A 27,856-nucleotide genomic window follows, 5' to 3' on the forward strand; every position below is an offset into this window, starting at 1 on the left:
GGGACGTTCAAGCCCCCAAAAGTTTCATTGCCGTGTGGTGAGTGCCCCCCCACACTGGACCGGCCACCGGGGATGTGCAGGGGTGTAATTGCCGCGCCGGATCTGCACTCTCCCACGGGTGGCCCCACGCTGAATAATTATGGAGCTGGTGTGACCCTGTTTGGAGCCTGGGGGGACCGATCTGCTTCTACTCCTGGGCGCCTAAAGTCGTCCCTCCCCTCCCCCACCCCGGCCGGGCGCAGTGTGGCGGAGCAAGGATGCAACCATATGAGGGACATTGCATAGCTGGAAGGGGCTCTGACTTACCTGGTTGGCTTGTACTGCAGAAGAGGAGGCGGAGCGGACCCTGGGCTGAAGGCGGTGGCTTGAGACGGCTACCGGGATTGCCTAGGACGTTAGGTTTGGGTGACCATCTTGCCTGAACTCTTCTCTGCAACCTCCTTGATAGCGCTTGACCTGTTGTGCAGTAGTTTTGGAGTGCAGATAAGACCGCTGATGCTGCTATAGAGCGGCCGCTCTTCCCTGTTGGCACCCTGTTTGGGCCTAAATACTGAACTTAGACTGGGGGCTCAGGTCTCACATTCTATTATGTGGTGCCATCAACATTGGCGTGTATGGTCTGGGCCCAACTAACAGTGCACTACAGTACCGAGTGGTGACTGATGGCCCTGGCTGGAAGTCGCTTCAGTGAAGGGCATTGACACCAGGATTTTTATCCATCACCATCCTTTCTTGCAGGCCCGAGCGTCCTGGGATCCCTGTGGAGAAAAACAACAGAATTAGACTTCCTGGTGCTCATGGCGGATTCCCCTGTTGAGGTACTAGGAGTGTAGCTTAGACCAGTCATGGGCAGAAACAAAATGAAAGGGGTACCGGACTCGGGCGGCTAGCTCCCCGCCTTCTGAGACGTCCTCCATACAATCTCATTGGACTGATGATGAGGTCACTTCTCTTCCTCCCGTTGACAAGTTGGATGTGATACTCCAGGAGTTCCACGAATCGCGTGCCGCTATTGCGCAACAAATCGGCACTATCTCTACCGAATTAAATTGGCTAAAGGATGATCATAAAAAGCTGGCGGATAAAGTGAAATACATTAACCATTCTGTTACAGCACTACAGCCCCAGGTGAAGGAGCAAGATGCACACATTTGACTCCTACAGCAACAGGTTGAGTCCTTGCAGGCCTGGGCTGATGATGCTAAAGGTAGGGCCCGACACAACAACCTCTGTATTGTTGGGCTCCCTGCGGGGGTGGAGGGTCAACACCCCACGACCTTCATTGAGGATTGGTTGTGGACCAAAGTGGCCCCCACTGGCCTGTCAGCACACTTCACAGTAGAGCGAGCCCATAGAGTACCTATGCGCAAACAAGTCCGTGGTGCTAATCCTCGCCCGCTCTTAGCCAGAATCCTCAACTACAGGGATCGGGATGATATATTACAAACAAGAAAAGGAGCTGGCCCTATCCTCTTTCACAATAACAAATTTTCAATTTTCCCAGACTACACACTGACAGTCCAACGCCTGCGTTCCTCGTTCATGGAGGTCAAGGCCCGAGCCTGCGCTGCAGGGTTGACATTTGCTCTTTTGTTCCCAGCCAAACTCAAAATTCTTCATAAGCAACGTGCTTGCTTCTTTGAGACCCCCGAAAGGGCATGGGAGTAGTTAGATAGGAATTTCCCAGACACTGCCCGTGCCATGCACCCTACACAGCTTCAGCCGAAGCTGCGGCGCCTTCAGCGCCATAGACTTGGAGGGCTCACTACACAGAGTACTGTGCTTACTACTCCGTCGCAGTAATCAGTGCTGGAGAGCAGACGTGTGGCCCTCCGCTCAGCCTCAGCGTTATGAACTCCGGGTGCGCCTATTAGCACCAGCCCATCGGTGGAAGTATACTCGGACTCTGGGGGCAGTATGGCACTATTTCCTTCTAAGTCCACACAGCTTAGCAACGATCCACTGGCTGAATCAGTGACATAGCTCTGTTATGTCCTATGATATGTGGAGAAATGTTTCACTTAGCTCTACCGATACTCGTCCGTCCCCAATTGCAAGTGCTTACCTCTCCATTATATGCTATGTCTCATTTGTTGTATTAAGCTCAAGATTGGGCAGCTCCGTAGGAGGCGGCTAGGTAAGCTGTAATGATGTAGTCCCTGGCCCGGCCTGTTTTTGGTTACTTTACGCTTCATAACCGATTCTTCCGTATTTATAGTAAGCAGCCCACCCCACTGGCATGAAGCCTTTTATTATTTAGTGAGTTATGTGCCTTGTTTACACACAGTTTGGTCGAGTGAAGTTTAGCCATTGGACCCTGGATTGGATTAATGTTCTTTTGTATATGCTACTGATCTGTTTCTCGAAATGCCTGGGGATGTGGGGGTTGGGTGTGTGTGGGGGGGTGAGGGGGATGGGACAGGTGATTGGATGCTATGTCTGTAGCAAAATCATATACTGTTATCTTTTGGAATATACGGGGGATGGGTTCTGTACAGAAGCAACATCGCATAGTTGCCCGATTACACCATCGTCGAGCACAGATAGTATGTCTCCAAGAAACACACTTAATTTCTTCTGAACTTGCCAAAGTACAGAGACGATGAAGGGGACAATTGTATGGTACTGTCTATTCTGCTTTCTCCAGTGGAGCGGCAATTTGGCTGCTATCAGGATTCCCTTTTTCGCTGTCGGATAGTAGGATTGATGACCAGGGAAGATATATACCATTACAGGGCATGCTGGATGGTATCCGGGTGGTCTTGGGGTCGGTTTATGCTCCCAATACGGACCAAGATACTTTCCTTTCCCGCCTTTCCAGAGCCCTGTCAGACTGAGCACACTACCTGTGGATATTGGGTGGATATTTTAATGCTGTGTTTGATGTGGATCTTGACAGGTCACACCACCCCTTGTCCAACGTAGCTGCCACCACACAAGCGACCAACTCAAGTAATTGGAAGAAAGGATGGGGATTGTTGGATATATGGAGGATGCCGCATGTTGGTATGCGTGAATACTCATTTTATTCCTACCCAATTTCCTTGTACACACGTTTGGATAATTTTCTTTGCTCCCCAGATCTGTTCTCTATGTTGACGAGTACCACATATTTAGGCAAAACAATCTCCGATCATAATCCCCAGGAGTTGGAACTTAATTGGGGTCGGACTCCTGCACCGATTCTCACGTGGCACCTACAACCGCTACAGCTGGAAGACCAGATTTACTGGGATACTTTAGCTACTACCGTTACCACTTATTTTACAGATAACTAGTGTTCGGCATCCTCTAGGATTGTTGAATGGGAGGCGTTCAAGGTAATAATCCGAGGTGTCTCTATGGGGACATTGGTGGGGATTTGGCGAGAAGCATAAGGGATCTTACGGACCAAGAGAGTTTATTGCAAGCGCTAGAAATAGCTGCTCAGTCTGATGATGAGAAAGGGCCCGACCTCCAAGAAGCCAGAATCAGGTATCCTGAGTTATTGGAGCCCTTGAGGGCGATAGATTTGCATGCGTACATGCTGCGTACTCATGCTGACTCGACAGGTCTGGTAAGCTATTGTCAAAGTTAATTAGACCACAACCCTCCCCCACACCTATTCTAGTCATACATAATAACCACTACGAATTGCTCACCGCACAAGTGGACATTAATAGAAGTTTTGTGATTATTATACAACTCTTTATGATGCTCCCCCTCACAATGCCACCACTACATTCTTGGAGGCGATGGTACTTCCTAGTATCATGGCAGCCCAGGCTGAGGATTTAGCCGCCCCCCTGACCGCTCTTGAAATCCGTAGTGCTATACGAGGAATAGCTTGTAACAAGACCCCGGGTTTGGATGGGATTCCCATTGAATTTTATTCCACTTTAACAGCATCCATGGTCCCTAAACTGCTCCAACTGTACACCACTGCTCTGGATGAATGTGCCTTGCTCCCTATGACCAGGGAGGCGATAGTGATCTCTCTGTTGAAGCCTTAGAAAACTCCTATGGAGCTCTCGGCATATAGGCCCCTATCAATCCTTAATACGGAGTACAAAATTCTTAGTAAGTTATTGGCGGCGCGACTGCTCCCTTACTCCCCACTCTAATTCACACTACCAATGTGGATTTGTGCCTAAACGTAGTACTCCCTTGAACATGCTTTGCTTCACGCCCTTCTGCATTCTGCCCACACCGACTCCCCCCATGAAGGCTGCCTCTCCTTAGATATAAAGCGTTTGATTCTTTTAGCTGGTCGTATATGCTGGCCACACTGGTTAAATATGGGGTTCCCCAGCTTTTATTGAATAGGTTAAGCTCCTTAACACTAGACCTACGGCAAGAGCCAAGACCGGCACTAATATTTCTGCAGCATATAATGTGTATCGGGTACACTGCAAGATTGCCCGCTGTCACCCTTGATGTTTGTGCTTGCTCTCGAACCTCTGTAACAACAGCTATGACACATAATGGCACCATATGGCATCCCGGAGGTCAGCTATCTCACTCTGTCTTGGCGTATGCAGATGACATGTTGCTCTATTTTGCAGATCACTGTTTGAACAATTTGGGGAAATTTCGGGATTGTGCCTTAATGCTTCTAAATCAGTGGCCTTTTCCTTCTTTGTACAAAATGGGTCGCACTCCGACTCCACCCACCAGCAGGTGTGCCCCAGGAGCATCATGGTCGATGCAGTCTTTAGATAGCGAGTGCGCTATATTGAAGAAAAGTGTGTCGTAGCAAGGTTGCAGCACCAACTCTGGACACCGGTGTTTCGGAATAGTTGTTCCTCGTCAGCAGAGTGTAGGTATTCGGGGTTAGCTGTGCAGGCTGCCAAATGTTCTCAGGTATGTACCTCTCACGGCGCGGGTGCGGGATCCGAGCTCGTCAGCCCAAGCTCAAGGGAGCCTATCAAAGTACAAAATGGGTCGCACTCCGACTCCACCCACCAGCAGGTGTGCCCCAGGAGCATCATGGTCGATGCAGTCTTTAGATAGCGAGTGCGCTATATTGAAGAAAAGTGTGTCGTAGCAAGGTTGCAGCACCAACTCTGGACACCGGTGTTTCGGAATAGTTGTTCCTCGTCAGCAGAGTGTAGGTATTCGGGGTTAGCTGTGCAGGCTGCCAAATGTTCTCAGGCATGTACCTCTCACGGCGCGGGTGCGGGATCCGAGCTCGTCAGCCCAAGCTCAAGGGAGCCTATCAAAGTACAAAATGGGTCACACTCCGACTCCACCCACCAGCAGGTGTGCCCCAGGAGCATCATGGTCGATGCAGTCTTTAGATAGCGAGTGCGCTATATTGAAGAAAAGTGTGTCGTAGCAAGGTTGCAGCACCAACTCTGGACACCGGTGTTTCGGAATAGTTGTTCCTCGTCAGCAGAGTGTAGGTATTCGGGGTTAGCTGTGCAGGCTGCCAAATGTTCTCAGGTATGTACCTCTCACGGCGCGGGTGCGGGATCCGAGCTCGTCAGCCCAAGCTCAAGGGAGCCTATCAAAGTACAAAATGGGTCGCACTCCGACTCCACCCACCAGCAGGTGTGCCCCAGGAGCATCATGGTCGATGCAGTCTTTAGATAGCGAGTGCGCTATATTGAAGAAAAGTGTGTCGTAGCAAGGTTGCAGCACCAACTCTGGACACCGGTGTTTCGGAATAGTTGTTCCTCGTCAGCAGAGTGTAGGTATTCGGGGTTAGCTGTGCAGGCTGCCAAATGTTCTCAGGTATGTACCTCTCACGGCGCGGGTGCGGGATCCGAGCTCGTCAGCCCAAGCTCAAGGGAGCCTATCAAAGTACAAAATGGGTCGCACTCCGACTCCACCCACCAGCAGGTGTGCCCCAGGAGCATCATGGTCGATGCAGTCTTTAGATAGCGAGTGCGCTATATTGAAGAAAAGTGTGTCGTAGCAAGGTTGCAGCACCAACTCTGGACACCGGTGTTTCGGAATAGTTGTTCCTCGTCAGCAGAGTGTAGGTATTCGGGGTTAGCTGTGCAGGCTGCCAAATGTTCTCAGGTATGTACCTCTCACGGCGCGGGTGCGGGATCCGAGCTCGTCAGCCCAAGCTCAAGGGAGCCTATCAAAGTACAAAATGGGTCGCACTCCGACTCCACCCACCAGCAGGTGTGCCCCAGGAGCATCATGGTCGATGCAGTCTTTAGATAGCGAGTGCGCTATATTGAAGAAAAGTGTGTCGTAGCAAGGTTGCAGCACCAACTCTGGACACCGGTGTTTCGGAATAGTTGTTCCTCGTCAGCAGAGTGTAGGTATTCGGGGTTAGCTGTGCAGGCTGCCAAATGTTCTCAGGTATGTACCTCTCACGGCGCGGGTGCGGGATCCGAGCTCGTCAGCCCAAGCTCAAGGGAGCCTATCAAAGTACAAAATGGGTCGCACTCCGACTCCACCCACCAGCAGGTGTGCCCCAGGAGCATCATGGTCGATGCAGTCTTTAGATAGCGAGTGCGCTATATTTGACACATACACACTCCCTACACTACACTACAATTTAGACCGCTGCAATTTAGGGTGGAACCCATTACTTTTAAGTATTTAGGGATTAATATTTACAGAACCACTTCGGACACAGTTGATAGAAATGTTGTCCGAGCACTTAATAACTTCAAATCCCAAGTGGTGTTCTGGAATACTTTACCTTTAACTACTGCAGGACGTGTGGCTGTCTCTAAGATGGTTATGCTCCCTAAACTACTGTATCAATTCACAAATCTTCCAGTAGCACGTCCTGCTGGATTTATAAAGCACTGGATAAACTACTAACTTCTTTAATTTGGGAACTGGACCGTCATAGATTGGCTCTTGCCAAAATACAACTAACGAGTACTGAATGCGAAATGGGTGCGCCAGATTTTAAAGCATATTCTATAGCGGCTCAATTACAATAGTTGGCTTATTGGCTGGATGGTCATAATCTATTTGAAATAGGTTATTCGCCCACTCACTTACGGGCTGGGATGCTCCAATCCTTATTATGCCCTGGAGTGACTAAAATGAAAAACCCTCCATTTCTTCTACATATTGCACTCCACTATTGAAAACTGGCGCTGAAGTAGGCTAATTTATCTGTGCCATATGCCCCGAATATACCTCTGTGTGGCTTGCCCGAGGAGTTTTGTCAGACATTAGCCTACGGGGATGGGTGGAATCCGGTGCGACAGCTGTAGGGGACTTATTTCTGGATGGAACCTTAATGCCGCATGAAGAATTTGTGTAAACCTATTCGGCTTCTCCCACACTCTTTTTAACACACGCTGCGGTCATGCATTATGTGCGAAGATACTGGTTATTGGATCAGATGGAACCTCCGACCTTCTAATTATTGCAATCAATACACATAATGGGACACGGTAGTAATCTGGTTCGATGGCTGTATCGGGCCTAAGGTCCCATCTGGGAGTTTCCTTACTAACTCTTCATCAAAGATGGGAGGCAGAGGTGTCCAGGGACTTCACTGATGTCCACAGGTTCTTGACTGTCCCAGGCGCGTCTCCCGCAATGCTCGACTAAAAAAGAATTCAACTGTTTGTCCTGAAAAGGGCCTGTCTCACACAACAGGTGATACACCGTATGTACCCCAATTCCACATCGGAGTGTCCTCTTTGTCGCAACCCGGAGGCAGACTTTATTCACATGTTTTGGACCTGCTCTGTCCTTGTGGACTTCTGGATGGAGGTTCTACAGGGCCTCATATACCTTTCTGAGAGTTCCACCTGGAACACCCGAGGCCTGCCTCCTCGGGCTCTTTCCACTTCCTAAGAAGGCAAAAGTGTTGTGCCGTTTTAGAAATCTCATTCTCATGCTAGTCAAAAGGCTCATCACACAACGATGGAAATCAGCTAAGGCCCCGCGAAAAGGGAAATTGCAGGAAAAAGTTGTACAATGGGCTACTGCTGAGAGGGAGGCATTGCATCGCGAAGAGTACCGAGGGTTGAGGAGGAAACCGATATCTTTGGAATGGGCTCAAATGTTGGAACTATTTAAGACACAATACATGGATGTCTCTGATGATTAATATGTTCCTGAACATGACACCTACCTTTCCCCCTCTCCTTCATTACTTCCTCCCCCCGGGGGAGGTCCCATACCACGCCCCACTCCCCCCAATGGAATTAGAACAGACACCTTGTTCATAGTAGCATAGTTCTTTATTATTATTTATTTATTTCTGTCACAGATTTAGGACTTCATTATACGAAAGTTGATAATACTATCAGAATTATGAGCACCAACTTGTTTGTACATGTATACAGCATACTGGGTTGATTCCACTCAGCTTCGCTCATATTTCCCATTTCCACAGATTGTATATCTACATCTATACCTTGTAATGGTAATCTTGGCAGTTTTGCTGTTTGAACAAGTTATTAGGATGGTCATGAATGTACTGCTCTTGTTTACACGGAATACTATGAGAGCCATAATGCTGTAACACAAACTGTATCAACACTGAAAACTTTATAAAATTCTGTGTTAAAAAAATGTAGAAAAGAAAAAAACAAACAATCATACATTTGCACACACAACTATATAAATACAGAAGGGAGAAGATTTAGTCATTCTTTCGGCCATTTAAAAATTGCCTTGGTCTTGAAAAAAGCGACATGGGGTGGTATTTCTGAAAATAAGCTTCTGTTTAAGAAGGACAAAGAAGATGGCAGCTCCTTATCAGGGTAGGGAATGGACTTGCAAGTTTATAACAGACTTTATGCAAATGCTGGCGAGTCGTTGTGTTTCAGAAGGAATTTAGCAATAATGGAAACAGGGCTCAGATATTTTCGTACGCGACACATACAAAACATGACAACCAATCAAAAGAGGTGGAGGTTGCTCTGACTGCTCTATCAACTGTCTCACTGGAAACACTCAATGTACAACGGTATGGTCTTTTTTTCTCATATGAGTTTATCCTTTGTATGAAGTAACTTGAGGAAACCTTACATATAATTTACCCTCATGCAAAAAATTAAGTTTGTGGTCTTTCACATTTTAGGTGTTGGCCCTACAGGGAATTATAGAAACTTTTAACATAAAGCAATTATAATTGTTGCGCTAGTGCCGCCAAAAAGACATATTTAAGTGAAATTGCCATGTTTTTCCAAAATTAGACAATAAGACATTAAGCAAATACATTTTTCTTCCCTTTCAAAATAGGTCGATTAGCCCTTTCACTGTCCAGCGGACAATGTTTTGCCAGTAACTCAGTAGGGCCGAGGATCAGATTGACAAGCAGGCATATGGACATGGTGAGATGGACTGATGGCTGAGAGACAGCTGGGGAGTGTTTTTCTTTTCCTGCAGATGGAGTCCAGGTGTAGCCTGAGCAAGTGGTAGTTTAAAAAACAACGTAAAAGGCTTTCAGTTCTTTTCTTCCCTGTTGGTCAAGAACAGGTTCTTAAGATGTCACAGGTTGGCAGGTATGGTGACATGCTTTGCCAATTTGGAATTTGCCACTTGAACTATTAAAAAAGTCAGGACTGACCGAAAATCTTACCCTTTTAGTAGATTTTGAGTTTCCAAGCCCGTATGAGGTAGTTTACAAAGCCTGAATCCAACAGTACTAACATCATATTGTAAATCCGAAGCCTATGTCGGAGTCAGTTGCTAGGGTAGACAGGAAATGGACTGATCTTATCGAACAACAAATCTGAACTGCTATGACGTCAGCGTCAGGTATATTCCCTAGGACTACAATTCTGCACATGCCATAATGCTGCTTCTTGCTGCTCTCTACCACTGCTGCACATGTAAAAACTCTGACCACTAAATGTCACTGCTCAAAACACTTTTATACTGAATGGCTACGTTCCAGCAGCACCAACGTCTCTATTCTCTTCAGTCAAAGGCTGGCTGAGAAGGCTACCCCGGCAAACCTCACTCCCCGATTTAACATCATAGCTATTACCTGTAAAACGGCACAGAAACTCTCGAGCGGCAGCCTATACTTAAAAAATTCAGTGGGATTTGGTTTTACTCAGGTTCACTAGAATTATATTGCAGGGGAAAACTAAAACTGTGCGACAGAGTTGACAAAAGTGTTTATTCGTTTTCTAACAACTTTACTAAATATAAAAAAATATTTGAAAGCTATATATAGGTCTTATTCTTTCAATTGTTTCACAATCTGTTTCCCTCATTTTTTGACCAGACCAACATTCTTATTTAATACGGACAGGAAAAAAACTGTGTTTGAACATCAACAAATATGGTGCAAATGAGCACTGACTTCATTTAACTCCATTCCAAAGTTATGCACGTTGGAGTTTTGTTTTTTATTGTGTTTCGTTTCAACGATAGGCCATTTTATACAACTGTATATAATGTTTAGAGAGAAAACCCTCATTTTTTAAAATCTGGATTCACCACTTGCATTAATTATTCTTACCTGACTTGATTTCGACCAGTGTGTTTGTATCGATTTCATGCTTCGCTTTTCCAGGAGGAGGTACTCTCAGAGGTATAATTTGAGGCACTGAGATCGAACCTGCAGTCATTTTAGTTGAGTTCAATACTGAAAAACATAAAATACACTTGTAGATTAGTATACAGTACCGTCGTTTCGTTTGAAAAGCTTTATTTCGGTACATTGACCATAAAAGCGTCACAAGAATGAATAAAACATATAAAATTAGCACAGGAATCAGCAAACATTGGTACAATTTTACATCCAGTCGCCATAGAATAAACAATTAGAATAAAGTGCAGGGGCATATGGTCAGTGCTTTTACACAAGGAAAGATTAAAAACCATACTAAAACCCACTAAGGGTAATAAAATAATTCATAAAACAGGAGCAGAAGCTCTTTTTAAAAGAAACACAGTTAAAAGTTATATACCATAGGTCAAAAAGTGTTAGCAGGCCTGAGCAGACCGTATACTACATTCGGCCACTAAGGAGAAGGCTCCAGAAACTTCCTCCTCATGCACCACATTGAGAATAAAAAGCGGGAAACTGAGTAAACTATTGGGAGGTGCAGCTCAGTTTTCAATATTCTATAGGCCTCTCTAAAGTGTCTTGTGCCCAAGTTCTTACAAATTTGTACAAGCCAGCGTCTTCTTGGCGACCTATAGGAATCACATTGGAAGAAAACATGCACCTCTGTTTCGTCCAGTAAACCACAAGCAGGGCATTTAATCATCACCTGCCCCCCCCATTTTTTGACATACAATCGTAGGGGGAGGCACCCATGCCTGAACTGTAGAAACTATTTTCTTGCCAACACTGGTTGGATGCTATCCAGGATGGACTCTGCCTGGTAGGTATTTTTGATTGTAAGGAAATCACTTGTCAACCGTCCCGATGAAGAGCTACGCATCATCTTGGACAGCCGGTATTCCCTATAGGCAGTCACCAGTGTGTTCCTACTTAATGATTGTGACACGGTTTGGGGCTCATCCCAAAGGTCAACGCGTCCCAGTTCCACACATAGCGCCTTAAGGTGTCTCAGCCAGGGTATCTTGCCCACCCTCTTCAGCCCCAATATCTCAGTTAGTTCCTCACTATACGGGGCTAGCTCGGGAGTGTTCCACAAGCGTCTCCAGAAGGTTAATGGTCTAAGTGCAGCATCCTCTGCAATGGATCTGATTCCTAGGTCCATTCTCAACGGGATCAGTGGTGTGGTTTTGGGAGGCTAAGAAGCTGCCTAATGAACGCATTCTCAGTGCGTTCAAGAGATAAGAGTGCACAGTGGCCCCAAATTTCTGCACCATATAACGCAGCACTTCTTGCCTGTGCCCTGTAGGCTTCCATGGGTGCATAGACCTACTTATGTGTTGCCCCCTTGAAAAATTTGTAGATGCCTCCCGACACCTGAGTGAGCTTCAAGTTGCACTTATTGATCTGCGCTCCCCAGTCCATACTCTCCGTCAAGGTGATGACAAGGTAGTCAAACACCACCACTCTTTCGAGGGGTTGGCCCCCCAGGGTTGGATTGCTGCGTGTGCTTTTGCCACCATTAAAGACCATGTATTTGGTCTTCTGGAGATTTATCTCCAGGCCCGATGTTTGCAGAAGACAACGAAGTTGTCGAGCGTCCTCTGGATACCCATTGGGGACTTAGCCAGCAACAAGGTGTCGTCTGCAAACATCAGGGCTGGCACACAACGCCCTGCCAGTTTGGGGGCATCAATGTTAGGGCCTTTATTGAGATGGTCTATAAGCCCATTAACGAATAAGGCAAAGAGTGTTGGGCCAGGACACATCCCTGGCGGACTCCTCGCTTAACTGGGATTGGGGAGGTTAGGTTCCCATATTTGCCGTACCTGATTTGAGCGTAATTGCCCTCATGCAGGAGGGCAAACAAATGGCAAAGGTAATCCGGGGCCCCCATCTCCAAGAGGATCGACCAAAGCTTCTCTCTGGGGACCAGGTCGAACGCAGATTTCAGGTCTACAAATATTAGGTATAGAGTGCCACTCTCTATACTCACGATCTTCAGTGAATCATTTGTAATCTGAAAATCTGGTCGACCGAAGATGTCCGTGCTCTGAACCGAGCTTGGAGTGGTGTTAGGATGTTGTATTCCTCCATCCATCCATGTAGGCGCTCAAGGAGAACGCGAGCGAAAACATTTTGGGTTACATCCAAAAGGCTTATGGGCCGGTAATTCAATGGCAGAAGTGGGGACCCTTTTTTGAGAATGGGTATAATTTCAGCCCCCGCCCCCGTAGCGGGCATGGGGATGCCCTCCAATAAGGCATTAAAAAACAAGGTAAGATAGGGACCCCAAACTGAGACTTCACTGTGGAAAAGATCTCCAGGTATTCTGTCCAGCCCTGGTGCTTTATTCAGGGCTATTTTCTCCAGTGCAAACTTAACTTCACTTAGTTAAATACGTGGCCCAGTGACCCCTCTTGGTTCTTCTTGCCCTCCCTCCCTTAAATTATAGGAGCCATTAACTGGTGAAGCGTAAAGGGGTTCAAAATGAGCAACCCAAACATCCTCACTAATATTTGGCTCGATGGCTGATTTATGGTTCCTAGTGCCCTCGTTGACCAGATTCCAAAAAGCTCTAAGATCCCGTGCTAGCAGGGCTACCCTGATGTCTTCCCACTTCTGGTTTTCCCAGCATTTTTTGGCCTGTTTCAATACCCAAGTATAGGCGGCCCGTGCTTCCGACAGATCTATCCTTGTATTACTCTTAATTGCTTTCAGTAAATTCTGCTTAGCAACTCTGCAATTACTATTAAACCATTGATGACTAGGTTTGGGCTTATCCCTTGGTATACTATGGTTAAGAAAGAAGGGAGCCAAAGTATCTATTAATTCTTTATGGTTTTCACAGATGATTAACTTGGAATCCAGGGAACTGGATTTGGTCGCTAGGGAATCTGCTTTTGCAAAAAAAGGGAGTGCAATCTGATACAGGCTGGCCAGCTTTTCTTGGGAGAGTATGAGGTCCCCCCCAACGCACCCTTCTCCCTCTATTTACTTGGACTAGGGCGGGGGCTACATTCCCAGGTGTTAAAACATGATTTTTGTCCGTTAATAGGCAGATGTTTATATGCAGGGCGTTATGGCCGCTATCGCTACGGGGACAGATATTGAATTCAAGAACTCTATCCCAGCTACCAGTATCAACAAGAATATAATAGATAATCGATGTAGATCCTAGTCTATTGAATGTGATATTGGAAGCAGTACCTGCCGGGAACCGGCCATTGCAAGCCCGGAGTGAAAATTTTAAACAAAGAGCATTTGTTTGCAATGCTAATGGGGTCCAGGCATTAACAGGCGGAAGACTAGATTCTGGGATTGACCAATAATGGTCTTCATAGTACATAGTGTCAGGTGCCTGACCCTTAAGGGGTTCGTATTGGGTATTGAAATCAGCACCCATAATCATCCGGGTGTTAGGGGGAATTGTTTCTAAAAAGGCAGACAATGCGTCCAAAGTTAAAGATTAAAATACACTTGTAGATTAGTATACAGTACCAATGTCACCGTTACACCCTTTCACACGACTAGTCCTCATCTGAGTCCTCCCTCGAATACATCAATATAGAACGTTCTCCAGCAGTGTAAGAGGCGTTGCTTGAAGACCTGGAAAATATTGCTTCCAGTCCCACATCACAGGGCCCTCAGCAACTTAATCCTCAACCTAGAAATTCCAGCAGCTGGATATTCCCCAAACCCACTTTTGCCACCCATCCAGCCCGTTGGGATCCCCTTAACTCCAGTCATATGAAACATGGCGTTCTAGTCTTCTCCCAAATTAAACCCTTTACTTACTCCCTGATCCACGTCTCTAAATAGCCAGTCACCTCCCATCTCGACCACCAGTTTCAAATAAAAATACTGCTTCAATTTCAAGCTAATTAGACCACGACCAAGCAACCCTCATCAACTCAATGATGTTTGTGACACACTCTGTACGTCCTTTTATTCTTACTACTTTTTAGGTACATTCACCTCTTCAACCACTCAACCTCATCCAAGGATCATGCCCACAATTCAGATTCATACACAAAAGCTCCTTCTAACTTTTGATAAAAACACACCCAACATCGATCTGTTGTTCTCCGAAGGCATAAAATCTATCGCTGCCTGGATGCGTAACAACTATTTACAACTTAATGGGGGCAAATCGGAAATCATGTTGTTTGGAGGAGCTACCACTTATTGGTCACCTACATGGTGGCTGGAAGAGATCGGAACCGCCCCTATTCCCAAGGAGGTGGTTAAGAACGTGGGTGTTAGGACTGATCACAGACTCACCCATAACACACATGCCAACACTATTGCAGGTTCCTGCTACTACATTCTTGGCCTCCTGCGAAGGATTTTCCCCCTCTTACTCTCCTCCACAAACAAAACACTCATGCAGGCCCTTACATTGAGTAGGCTTGACTACTGCAATGCCCTGCTGTTTTCAGCCAACGAAAGCGCCATTAATAAACTCCAAGTGGTGCAGAATGCTGCTGCCCGACTCACTAACAATGTCCCATCTAGAACACCCTCTGGACCCCTCCTCAATCAACTCCACTGGCTCCCCATAAAGAAAAGGGTAACGTTCAAAATAGGCTGTATTATTCACAAAGCCCGTAATGGCAAGGGCCCCATGTATCTCACCAACAAGCTCTCCTCCTATACCCCTGCACAAACTCTCAGGTCCAGCACTGAGCATTTGCTCACCATTCCCAGAATCAAAAAGGCACATATCTTGTCCCCCTATTCTGGAATAGCTTGCCTTCTCAGGTACGCTCAGGACTCAATCTGGCCCAATTTAGAAAGATGCTAAAAACCCACCTCTTCTAAATCCTCCCCTTAGCTCTGATGTTCCTCCACCCTCAGCGCCAAGATACCCTCATGGGTGATTCAGCGCTATACAAATCAATAAATATCAAATATCAAAAGCATTCCCATCTCAGAGAGCAGGACCGACACCCTTGTACATCTGAACATCTAGGCACCTGCATGGTGGACTATATCACCTTACTTAACCGCATGCGCGCTGTGGCGATTTTCGCGTAACGCGGCTTTTTTTTAAAAAGCCGCGTTACATGACGAGCTCAGCTCGTCATCAGCGTGCGAGCGGCGCAACTGATGACGAGCTGAGCTCGTCATCAGCGCCGAAGGGGTTAAGGTTAACAATGGCTAAGAACCAGCGGCGGACCACAATAGTCACACCTCTCTGCTTACTTCCAATTGTAATTATTGAAAATGATGATTGGAGATGGTGTGCACAAACAGCTCCTGTACCTGCCGCTGTGAGGTGCAAACTGCCAAGCAAATTTAGACAATGTACAAATCAGGAGCGGTGCACTCCCAAGTTATCTTCTTTTTTCAATTAAAAAAGACTGATCAATTCCTTTGTGTGAAGTAATGCTTTATTTCAAATATTATGAAAAACACATGAGCTCCAGCCAATGTCTTTCGTTCAAAAGGTTGAACTTCGTAAAGGCTGAAAGAATTGTAAAATAGATAACATAAGTATACACATAAACAAGCAGTGATCCACAATTAAACAGTGACACATACCAATTTGGTGTTTGATCAGAGAACACATCAGACATCAAATAACTTACACTTGACACTTTTTAAAAACACAAAAAAATACAAAAAATCACAAATAGGATACTTAGTAAAAAACAACACTCTACACTGGACTGAAACAACATCCCTAAACAAATATGCTCTAGTATCCAGTATGTTGCCTGCTTGTTGTCTGCTAACTGTTGCTGTAGGAATAACGATCTGCCCCCTCTCTGTCCAGGTAGTGGCAACATACCGAAATCGTTTTGGATACATGTATATAATCCTACTACATCCAATGTGACAAATCTTAATTCATCTGACCATGGAAATCCTTCAAACTTTACCAGGATGTATTTGCTGTCCTTCAAGTAAGATGGTAGATTTGTAACATGTTTCTGCAATGATAGGTCTACAAATTCAGACAGTCTTTCAGTTGGTGATCCTACCCATGAGATGATAGGTCTACCCGGGGGGAGCTTGCCTCCCTTGTGCACCTTTGGGAAGATGTATATGCATGGAAACAGTGCATTGTCAACATGTAGGTATTTAAACTCATCATCAGTTAGCAGACATTCATCCCTCCATTCGGAGAGTCTCCTGTTGATGGTGACTTGTAGTTCACCAATGGGATTGAAATTGATAGGTTTGTAACACTGCTGGTCACTCAATTGCCGGGAGATCTCCCCCATGTAATCCTGTATATCCATCACCACGACGTTGGCCCCCTTGTCTGCCTCCCTTATTACAATGTTTGTGTTGTTTTGTAATCTCTGTAGGGCCTCCCTTTCCCTCCTAGATAGATTGAAGGAAAGGTGTGGTGTGTGCTTGTTAGTTTTTTCAATCTTTCGTAACTCAAGTGTGATCTGATCACCAAATTTCTCAATGTTGGGGTTGTAGCCACTGTGTGGGACAAACTTAGATTTACATCTGAGACCTGTGTCTTGATTGCAACCCCCACTTATTTTCAAATCATTCAGAATAGCTTGCTCTGCATTTTCTACATTTATAGCTGTCCGATTTTGTGCCACGTGGTCTCCTAATGTCACAACACTCATGGAAGGCTTTTCTCATCTAACTCAGGTTCATAAATCGGGCCCTTATCAGGGTGGCCCACACGGCACTGTGAGTCACACTTTGAGCCATGATATTCAGGATTTCATGCGATATTGATGCATCTCATGCTTTACCATCAGCTTAAATAATTGGAGAACCATCGGATTTCCTACCGCTTCCACAACACTGTGGTATGTATTTGTTACTATGCCTATTTGGTTTTGTTTACACTGTACCACCAAGCTCCCACCCGGCTTCAGCATACACCTGTACAATTGGACCCACTGAGAATTCTTTAGCCCCCCCTTACCTCCCCACCCCACATTTTCCATTATAGATATTTTATTCTGTTTGTTGTTATCGTTTGGACATCCTCTTATGTTATGACTCCGATTCCCAATCCTCATATCTTCCTTGGACTGTGTTCGTTATTTATCAATTTGCACATGTCACACTTTTGGACTCTAGACGTTTAGCTTGTGTCAAAAACACCACCATCAAAGTCCCCTACTCGGCTATCTTTCATGTAGACTCTTGAAAAACATCTTGCTTCTGGCTTGTGCGAACTAAATTCAAACATGCCCCACAGATGTTTTGTAGCAACAGTTAGCAGACAACAAGCAGGCAGCATACTGGATACTAGAGCATATTTGTTTAGTGATGTTGTTTCAGTCGGATGTATGACGTTAGAACGCATACATTGACAACGCGTAGCTTTACAACGCGTTCGTAACAACGAAAGTTGTTACCACGCATTGCGCTGGGGGGCGCAAAATTGATTAATTTAATTTACTATTCCAACACCAGTCCCCGTGGATAGTAGGGAAGGTGTTGGGATAGTAAATTAAATCATTTACTATCCTTGAGCGCCCCCCAGCGCAATGCGTGGTAACAACTTTCGTTGTTACGCCCGCGTTGTAAAGGTATTCCGTGGTAATGCTTGCGTTCTAAACGCTGCATACCGTTTCAGTCCAGTGTAGAGTGTTGTTTTTTACTTAGTGTCCTATTTGTGATTTTTTGTATTTTTTGTGTTTTTAAAAGTGTCAAGTGTAAGTTATTTGATGTCTAATGTGTTCTCTGTTCAAACACCAAATTGGTATGTGTCACTGTTTAGTTGTGGATCACTGCTTGTGCATGTGTATACTGATGTTATCTATGTCACAATTCTTTCAGCCCTGACGAAATTCAACATTTTGAACGAAACGCGTTGGCTGGAGCTCATGTGTTCTTGATGATATATGAAATAAAGGATTACTTCACCCAAAGGAATTGATCAGTCTTTTTATTTGGAAAAAGAAGACAACTTGGGAGTGCACCGCTCCAGATTTGTACCTTACTTAAGGTTCTTGGTATTGCCACATCAGCCACCTGCCTTGCCCTAAGCCCTGAACCCACTCTCACATAGCTGTTAAGTTTACACAATTCCTAAGTGTGACATTTCCATGATTTCAGTGTGTGCATGAGTGACATTCTACTACTAAAGGTGTGTTGCAGTGAGTGACACTTTGCTGATAAAACCAAGCAAGGAAACCCATTAAAAGAGATAAATATCACAAATTACCCACTTTTAAGTAATGAGATGCTCTACAAAAATCCTGAAAACCTATGTAAAACCCATGAAACAGAGCATCACAAACCACAGCGAGTGAACAGAACCACCAGACGCCTCTCAGTAACAATTTCTACATTTTAAATGTATTTAGGTTATTGAGTTTATTCTGTGCATAGTGCACAAATGTTCAGTGTCCCTAGATACCCACTCTACTCACCTGAAGCACTGAGGTGCCACTGCCTGCAGACAGTTGATGAGCTGACCCTCATCTACTGCCCTCACTCAAGTGACAGGTGCATGGCACTAAAGAAGTCACATGAAGACAAGTGTCACTGCCATGCTGCTGCAGCCACGCTTGTTCTAGTGGTGAGGGTCTGTATGTCCATGTCTTGCTGGAGTGTCTCAACAGTGCTGCCCACTAAGGGTTCAGATGCCACGAGGAGGATGTGTGACCAAAATGAAAACAAGCCAGGCCCAGGCTGATGACTGCGGTATTCTTAGCCACCCAGTCACCACTCCTTGCTTCAGGCACTGCTCTCTGACAGAATGCCTAGGGCACCTGGAATCTGCAGCAGACCTCGCCATGCTTATAGTGACCTCCTGAGTGAGCACTGCACAAAGCACCTCCAGCAGTGCACAGAGGAGTTATTGTAATATGTACCTTAACATATCAATGCGGGAATGCAACGGTGAAGCATTAAAATAGGTCACTGTAACCCACAATGCGCGATACTTGGCAGGGGTGCTTACAGTGTGCATTCTGAATGCCAAATACCCTCCTCTGCTACTATTTTTTATTTATTTATTTTTAACATTCACTACTATGCCTGATGTCACAACCAATATTTTGAATCCAACATTTCAGCTAATAGTACCACCAAAGAAAGCCCTCTCGAACTACCCTTACTACTCTTCCTCCAGCATCCTGTATTCTCCTCAAGTTACTAACTACTCAACAATCCTATCAACCCAGACACAACACAACAGATCACTCAGGCCGGGTCTCCTCTAATCTCTCCAGGCACTCGAGCTGTTGCCTGGGGCTTATTACTGTCCACGCCCACCTCTATCAGAAGCTGTTCCTATTGGTTTATGCCTAAGCCACCTCCTTTCCTTTTTTCCACAAAACATTCCTTGCTCATTGAATTTACTTGTTTATTTCCTACCTTCAGTTCAACATTTCTCACTTTCTCGCAGCAATTCTGCATTTAACGGGATTCTACTACTGCATGCTCAACTGTGTAAACATTGAGACACTCTACATTGCTGAAAGCCCATCACTCTCAAGATACTGCCTTCACCCACTGCCTCTCTGCCTCAGAGCATGCCAACCTCCCCATCTGTCCGGACCCTCTATCTACAGTTTAACTTACCCATGCAACTCGAGTCATTCTACATGGCTACTGCCATTACCAACTCTTAAATAGCTGCATAATACACCTTTTCATGACCTACCCGGTTGGAACCTGCAGTACTCCTCTCCCAGATAGTGACTAACATTGCCAACAGAACAGTATTTTTCCTCTCTAGTCCCAAGCTTCTCAGTCATCTAACAGTATTCTACCTCCTTAGTCACAAGGTTCTCAGTACCTATTTCCACAAACACCCAGCTGGGTTGGTCTGTGTCAAACAGAGAGAAAAGTACAAACTGCTCATATTTCTATATAAAATAGCCATATGTACTTCACTTCTTCACATCTCACATCTCTTTACACATTACGTTCCAACCCACACCATACGCTAAACCAGCCAAAACTGTTCAACAGTCTGCAAAACACCCCTTGCTACATCTGGATTCTGATGCTTGCAGCTGTTTGGAGCCCTCTCTTGGGAATATCTCCCTAATCCACACTATGCAATCCATTCAGTCTCTCAATTAAGAAGAGGCCGTGCATCCATCTGTTAAGCCACAAATACAATCAGCCATTTATAATACTGCATAAATCCCAAAACCACCCATGGTAATGCGACCATAGTGAAATTGGCACAGCACAATTACCTCTTTCTGTCCACCGGCAGTGTTCTCCACTTTCGCTAGGTGCTGTTCTATTCCTACAAGGTGTACCTCATGCTTTCAAACTGGTCTTTTCAGCTCTTCTAAAACACCTCCTATCGCTTAGACTTTACAGCCTGTCTCTGTGCGTCAAAAAGAGGGGCGTTCTGAAGCCTTGTCTGGGGGTGGACAAATGTCATTCACTGTGGCTGTTTGTATAGGCTCTCTGGGATCCAACGTCCCACACCATCACTCCCCAGGGCTCACCTCGTAGTTGTGTCAGGTTTGCCATCAGGGGTATCCTGTCCTGAACACTAGTCGTTTGGGAACTCATGGATGTCTTGAACCCTCCTCCACCCGCTGTCTCATTCCTTTTACATGTTATCTGGTTACGGCCCGATATGGTTCTCCACTAGCTTGGAGCAGAGGGCCGCAGCAACATCTTGAATCTTCTGTTTGCATCGGAGGAGGTGCTAAATGCCTCACAGTGGTCTGAGGTGAAATAATACTTTTAGCCCTGGGTCCAGACTATCCTGTGACCCTACCTCTCTGCCAGCGTTGGCTACCTCAACTATGCTCCACTCCCACCTAAGGATGCCACTCTGGGCCCCTTGGTGGAAGCCACTTTACAGGAAGCCGTTTGACCAGTGAGATCTGCCCCCTAACTCTTGATTTATCACCTTAATGACTAAGTCACAACTACATAGTGAAGAAAGCTTTCTGAAATGGGCCTTACATATGGAAGTGAAAAAAATGGTGTGAGAAGTTGGCCTGATGTATGATGTCACAGTTCTGTGGGCACCCTGTATCAGTCCAAACAATCCCTTATAGTGGTGGTTGTAAGTCAACCTTATAGACAAGCTATCCTAGGGGTAGCATGGACTAAGCTGCCTTAAAGGCTTAACTCCAAAGGACATGTGAAGCCAGCTGTTTTACCATATACAATCCTGTAATATCAAATGAAAGGACACCACACAAGTTATATATTATCAAAATATATGTATTTATTCTTAGAATAATCCCCACTACTCTTTATGAGCAATGAAGCACCTGCGTTTAAATAAAAGCACAGTATAACAAAGACAAGTTGCACGTTTTTGGATTAGGCCGGTGGCCACTCAAACCATATGTCAAAAAAGTGGTATAACAATCACTAATCGATTGGGGGTAAGGCCTAGGGCCTTGGGAATCGCTGGGACTACACTAGACTAACAGCAGTTAGGACGGGAGTAGCCCGCGGGATTCGGGTGCAGTGCAGGAAGCACGGCTTGCACCAATGCAAAGTCAATGGTGCGTAAAAGTTACAAAGTTATTGCAAAAGGAGTCTTCCGACTGGACTAGGACTACCAAAACTTTGGACTTAGGCACTAGAGGTGTGTACCAGTGTGGGAACACCGGCGCTAGTAAGTTACATCACCCACAGGAAGCGGGTGCACAGGTGCCAACCTGTGTCGGGTTTCGTCACGCAGTTCGATGGTGCCTGAGGATGAAGATGCTGCAGGCGTCCAGGAGAGAAGTGTCCGGTGCGATCCGCAGAGGAGACAGAGTCTGGGTCACTAGCCAGTGACCAGGAAGGAACCAGGCAATGTCGGGCGCAATCAGGTCGTTGTCGGGTGCCTTGTCTCCGCTGCCCCGTGGACTCTGGGGCACCGAGGATGTCCTGGAGTGGATCACGAGCTGTCCCACGAAGGCTCTCGCTGTCGGCGGTGTCGGCTTCCGGATCGGAGTCAATAAGCCTTGGCAAAGGCAACCCACGCAGGATTCGAAGAAGGCTTAACACTCGGACCAGCAAGGTCTGAGCGGGTGCTCCTTTTCAGGGGAGCGAGTCCCAATCTGGAGCAACCAGATCAGCTGTTCAAATTCGTAGGTTCGTCGGTTCTGGGTCCACTAGCCAAGGGGCAAGCGACCGGACCAACGCGTCGAGCAGGAAAATGCAAAAGGGCCCCACGCAGTACTCGTCGAGTGTGGCGGGGTGAGCTTCGGTGCACAAGCTGCTCGGGGCTGGAGCTTCTCAGACTCCAATGACCAGCCTCGAGGGAGCCTCGGGTGCTGCACGGTCAGCGCTTCGTTGTTCCTTCAAGATGACCGCTCCCACGCTTCAGGTTGCCTCCACGGGTCTCAGCTCTGCATAGACTGTGGATTGGGCTGTTGGAAGGCAGGGAAGCTGGCTCTTGTCGATCTCTGTCGCTCGAGTTCCGGCGGGAACTGCAACAAAGCAAACGTCGAGGTGCTGGATGGTGCCTGTTTGCACAGGGTGGTCACTCCTTGACCACAAGGGAGATTCTTCAGTCTTCCACGTCGAGTGGGATGTTGAAGGGTCCAGAGTTTCGTTTCATAAGTTTCAGTCAGGATAATCTGATGTGCATTGGCACTGCTCCCACCTATATTCCAAATCTGGGGGCTGGATTACCTGCTAGGTCCCTCCTATGGGTGGGACCTGGGAAGGGGGTGGTTACACCCCTTTCCCTTTGTCCAGTTTCACGCCAGGATTGGGGCAGGATGGCCCCAGAACCGGTTTGACTGGAATCTGCCCAGGGACACCTTGTGTGCCCCAGGCAGTGTCTTGTTTCTTTCAACCCTCCCTGCTACAATCCACTATCTCCTGTCTGGGGTGGTGTAAAACACCTCCCTGTGACAGGAAACTCTTTGTCCAGGCGTCTTCTGCCAGGTTTCGGCCAGCAGCAGGAGGTCAGACATGTGTCTGTGGCAGCAGCATCCATTTTGTGATGCTGGGGCTCTGGTTAGGATTAACCGCGTTTTCAGTAAAGTAACATGTCTTCTCCCTCTAGAAGGGTGGAATGGTACCCCCGTCACCAGAATTGGCGAGGGGGTAGTATTCCAAAAGGTATGACACCAAACACGACATGTTTTGATAAAGCCAAACAAAAGTTAGCAATAACCGCGAGGATTATAATGCACTTAAGAGTATATGGTATGGCAGTATCACTGGAACAGCAGTAAGGAAATGGTTCCGAACACTGCAGACAGGCTCAGCTCATGCTAGAGCACCATCTCACATAAAACCAAGCACTCTGCCTCCAGGATTGTAAAGGCCTGCCATAGGAGTGACTTATAGGTATATATGTGTCCAGATATAGGTTTAGACATAGGTATACTATATCTAAGCAAGGGGTGATTACACCGCCTTGCCCCAGCTGTGTGAACAGCCAGTTGTGTCGATTTAAGTACCAGCCAGGGGAGACAAAAGATATGCTGCAGCCCCTGGTAGGCCTTGGATGCACCTATGCCCTTGGCACCTATAGTGCACTGTATAGGGGCTGACAAGGTGTCCAGTACCAAATTGGTGATGTACCTATAGTACATGTCTGTGAATTTAGAAAGAGAACAGCAGGCTGGGGGTCTGATTAGCAGGCCCACAGCCTCATTAAGTCGAAAACCAGTGAAGCAAAAAGCAAAAATTTGGGGTGACCATAGGATAGCAGACCCTACTCTCCTACAAATGGTCTATTTGGAAGCATGCTTTCTGGGTCCTGCAAATACTAATATTTTACTTCATTTTCTCAGAACTTCTAGAGCACAATATGCAGCTTAGCCATAAAGTTATATATTCAGGATATTTCTCTAGGGCCTGAAAAGTGGGTATTTTATGCGATATCTGTATTCAGTGCACTGAGATAAAGAAGTCTCTAAGACCCGAGTTGGAAAACACATTCTAAATAGTTTTATAAAACGTTAGCTAATAATTTATAATAAATGCTTATGTTCTGATGCATCAAAGAACTGCTGGTGCAATCCAAATTCAAGGCAAATTCATATTTTGGCTAAGTTTCTCTGCAATTTTCCTAAGTCCATGATTTTTAGATCAATATACTTCACACTGCTGATCCATTACTCATACTCCAATCAGACAAAAGAACTAAGAGACAATCAAAACAAATCTGATGGCATTTTCTCGGAATAAGCAAGTTGAGAGGACACCAAGGCCTTAATTATGACTGACCTGGAATTATTCCTGTTATTTCTCTCAGCTGGTATTACCGATCTCTCCCTAAACACAGGAGAGATATCTTTGACCTCCTTGAGTCATCTAGCCCGGCTGCCATGTTTGTTACAGAAACATGGCTTAACGAGAGCTCCGGCCCTGACATCGCCATGGCCCTCCCCAACAACTACACCTTTGTGGGGAGAAACCGTGCTCTCAAGGAGGGTGGAGGGATTGCTGTTATTTTTAAAAGAGATTTTTCCTGTTCATGGGAAGACCTTGATTTTCCGGGTTGCGAAGCAGGTATCTTTAAACTTCTTCTTTCTCCTTCTTTCACTCTGACAGGAATCCTTATTTACCGTCCCCCTGGGTCAGCCTCTGCATGGGCCTCTGCTCTTCCTGAGCTTATTGCCCCTCTGATTGTACAATCCACTAATCTCCTTATAGTGGGAGATTTAAATATCCATTTTAATCAAGTTTCTTGCCCCATAAGTACACGCCTATTATTGGATTTAGCCGCCTTGGACCTTCACTTACTTAATTCAGGCCCTACCCATAAAGCAGGTAATTTATTAGATCCCCTTATTTCAAATCTCAAGTGTATTATTTACCACTCCTCTTCTCCTGTTATCTGGTCTGATCATTTTATTATTGATTTTTCAATTAGGATTCCCACTTACTACTCTTCCACGAGTTTAGACCCTCATAAGGCTAGTAGGAATTGGAAACGACTAGACAAGGATAAGTTGAACATCTGCCTTGACATTTCCAAACCTACGTGCCCCATTATCACCACGAAGGAAGTGTCCATCGTCAGCTCTTGGTTGACATCAGCCCTAGATTCCTGCCTTCCTACTCAGAAAAATAAATCTCAGATTCATCACCCTCCGGCCCCTTGGTTTAATGACTCACTTCGCTCGGAAAAATCCTGTTGCAAAAATTGGAACGCATTTGGCGCTCCAATTATTGCACGACTAACAAAACAAGATACAAGGACGCCTTGCGGTCTTACCATTCTGCTTGTGATACCGCCAGAGCTAATCATGCCAACATGACCGTACTCAATGCCCAAAATCGACCAAAGGCCTTGTTTAAGGTGGTAAAAGACCTTTCAGGCATGTCCTCTGCGCCTAAAGGTCCCTGTCTGGACTTAATCCAATGTAATGCCCTGGCAAAATTTTTCCTGGAGAAAATAGATAAAATCTACGCTATTTTCAATGCTACTTCTACTGTTTCTTCCACTTTCGTGTCCTATTTACCCAATTTTGGTCCTAGCGATACACTTGATCCAACTCCCATGGCCCCTTTTCTTCACTCTTGGGAGCCGATTTCGCTTTCACTTTTACAAAACTATCTTAAAGAAATTAAATCTGGCTCTCCCCTGGACCCCATGCCTCCACAAATACTGCGTACTATGGCTCCAACCACACTCCAAATTATTCTGAACCTTCTAAATGCTTCTTTGATTGAAGCTACGGTCCCCAACGAATGGAAGCATGCGATGGTGGTCCCACTGATAAAAAAGGCCAACGCGGACCCTAATAACCCTGCCAACTTTCGTCCCATTTCTCTTCTTCCCTGTTACTCTAAGATTCTGGAGAAACACGTTAATTCTCTTCTCACCGCCTATGTTGAATCTTCTAATCTTTTACACTTCTCTCAATCTGGGTTCAGGGCTGGCTTCTCTACCGAGACCACTTTACTTGGTGTGTCTGAGACTATCAGAAGACAAATGGACTGCGGGGAGACTGTGGCACTCATTCTGCTAGATTTGAGTGCCGCGTTTGACACAGTCTCCCATTCCATCCTGCTGTCCACCTTGAAATCTGTGGGTATTGATGGTGCCGCTCTGGCCTGGATTGCTAGTTTTCTTTCTAATCGTACTTTTCAAGTCTTTTCTTCCTCGTCTGTCTCCTCCATCTTTTCCTCCCCTCACGGTGTGCCCCAGGGGTCTATTCTCAGCCCTCTTTTTTTCAATCTCTATGTGAGACCTCTTGCTTTTCTGGCAGAACAAGCAGGCCTCACAATCTATTCTTACGCAGACGATACACAAATCGTCTATTCGCTATCCACCAATAAACATCTCCCTACTTCCTCCTTACAGTCCGGGCTGGAGCAAATTGCCAACTGGATGCACAGCCATAAATTAAAATTGAATGGCGATAAAACTGAGTTACTTCTATTCGGCCCTCTCACTTCGCTTTGGGGCCCTCAACATTGGCCTCATCAGATGGGTCCCACTCCTACCCCTTCATCCTCAGTTCGCAACCTCGGGGTCATTTTTGACAACCAGCTGTCTTTTAAGCAACACGTGGTAAACGTCTCTGCCACCTGCACTACCATCTTAAGGTGGCTGAGAAAAATCAGGTGGATGCTTCCAGCTGATACCCTGAGGATAGTAGTCCAGGCCCTTGTCACCTCACGCTTGGACTACGGGAACATTCTGCTTCTGGGTGCTTGTAAAGAGGTAACAAAGAAACTTCAGGTGGTCCAGAATTTGGCAGTCCGCCTTCTTTGTAACTTGCCTGCCATGTCATCGGCCTCTATCCATCTGCGCGAGCTGCATTGGTTACGCATTGAGAGCCGAGTAAAGTTTAAAGCGCTCTGCATAATGCACCATATTAAAATGGGTAAAGCTCCTAAATATTTATCTTCCTTAGTCCAGCAGTATGTTCCATCCCGTACACTGAGATCCTCTACACAAAACAAGTTTACGACCCCGCGGGTCAACAGAGCTAAAATGGGCGGCCGCTCGTTTGCTCTATTGGCACCCTCTTTATGGAACTCTATGCCCCAGTCCCTGCGATCTGAAACATGTTACCTGATATTCCGCAAGGGAATAAAGACCTGGCTTTTTAACACTTAATTCTGTATCCTACTCCCACTCAACTCACTCATTCTCTGTTTATCTTTAGCGCCGGGAAACCTTCGGGTAGCTGTGCGCTCAATAAATGTAATTATAATAATAATAATAATTAGCAGCAGGGAAATAAGAAGGATTACAATATTGGAATGTTGGGAGTTCCAATGAAAACAATTAAGTTGATGAGTTCTAATAATGAGCTTCTGCTCCAACTTTCCAAAGACGGTCTTTCTATTTCTCCTTTTTTAATTTAGGACACTCATCCTAAGTGGGTGGAATATTCTAATAGCCTTATAGCCCTTCTGCCTCGGGCTACACCCAGTGGAGTAGCTAGAGGAGGGGCGGTCCGCCCCAGGCAGCACCATTTTTGAGGCAGCCGCCCGGCTCTGGAGGCCCGTTGCGGCCGCGGCAGCCTTTATAATTTATTTGGTCCCCAGTGTCGTGGCTGCCGCTCGCGGCCGTAGTTTAAA

The 27,856-nt window shown here is 46.0% G+C and overlaps 1 protein-coding gene across 1 annotated transcript in view; it reads right to left on the reverse strand.

Annotated features, from left to right (window-relative positions):
• The window catches only part of DZANK1 (double zinc ribbon and ankyrin repeat domains 1), an 846,943-nt gene that overhangs the window by 717,105 nt on the left and 101,982 nt on the right, over positions 1-27,856 (reverse strand). Inside the window, exon 2 of the mRNA XM_078648955.1 lies at positions 10,391-10,516. Within this exon, the coding sequence (XP_078505081.1) occupies positions 10,391-10,499 (109 nt within the window). The 5' untranslated portion in view covers positions 10,500-10,516. The remainder of the gene's footprint in view (positions 1-10,390; positions 10,517-27,856) is intronic.

The sequence above is a fragment of the Lissotriton helveticus genome, chromosome 6 (assembly GCF_964261635.1).
Source record: "Lissotriton helveticus chromosome 6, aLisHel1.1, whole genome shotgun sequence".
Classification (NCBI taxonomy): Eukaryota; Metazoa; Chordata; class Amphibia; order Caudata; family Salamandridae; genus Lissotriton; species Lissotriton helveticus.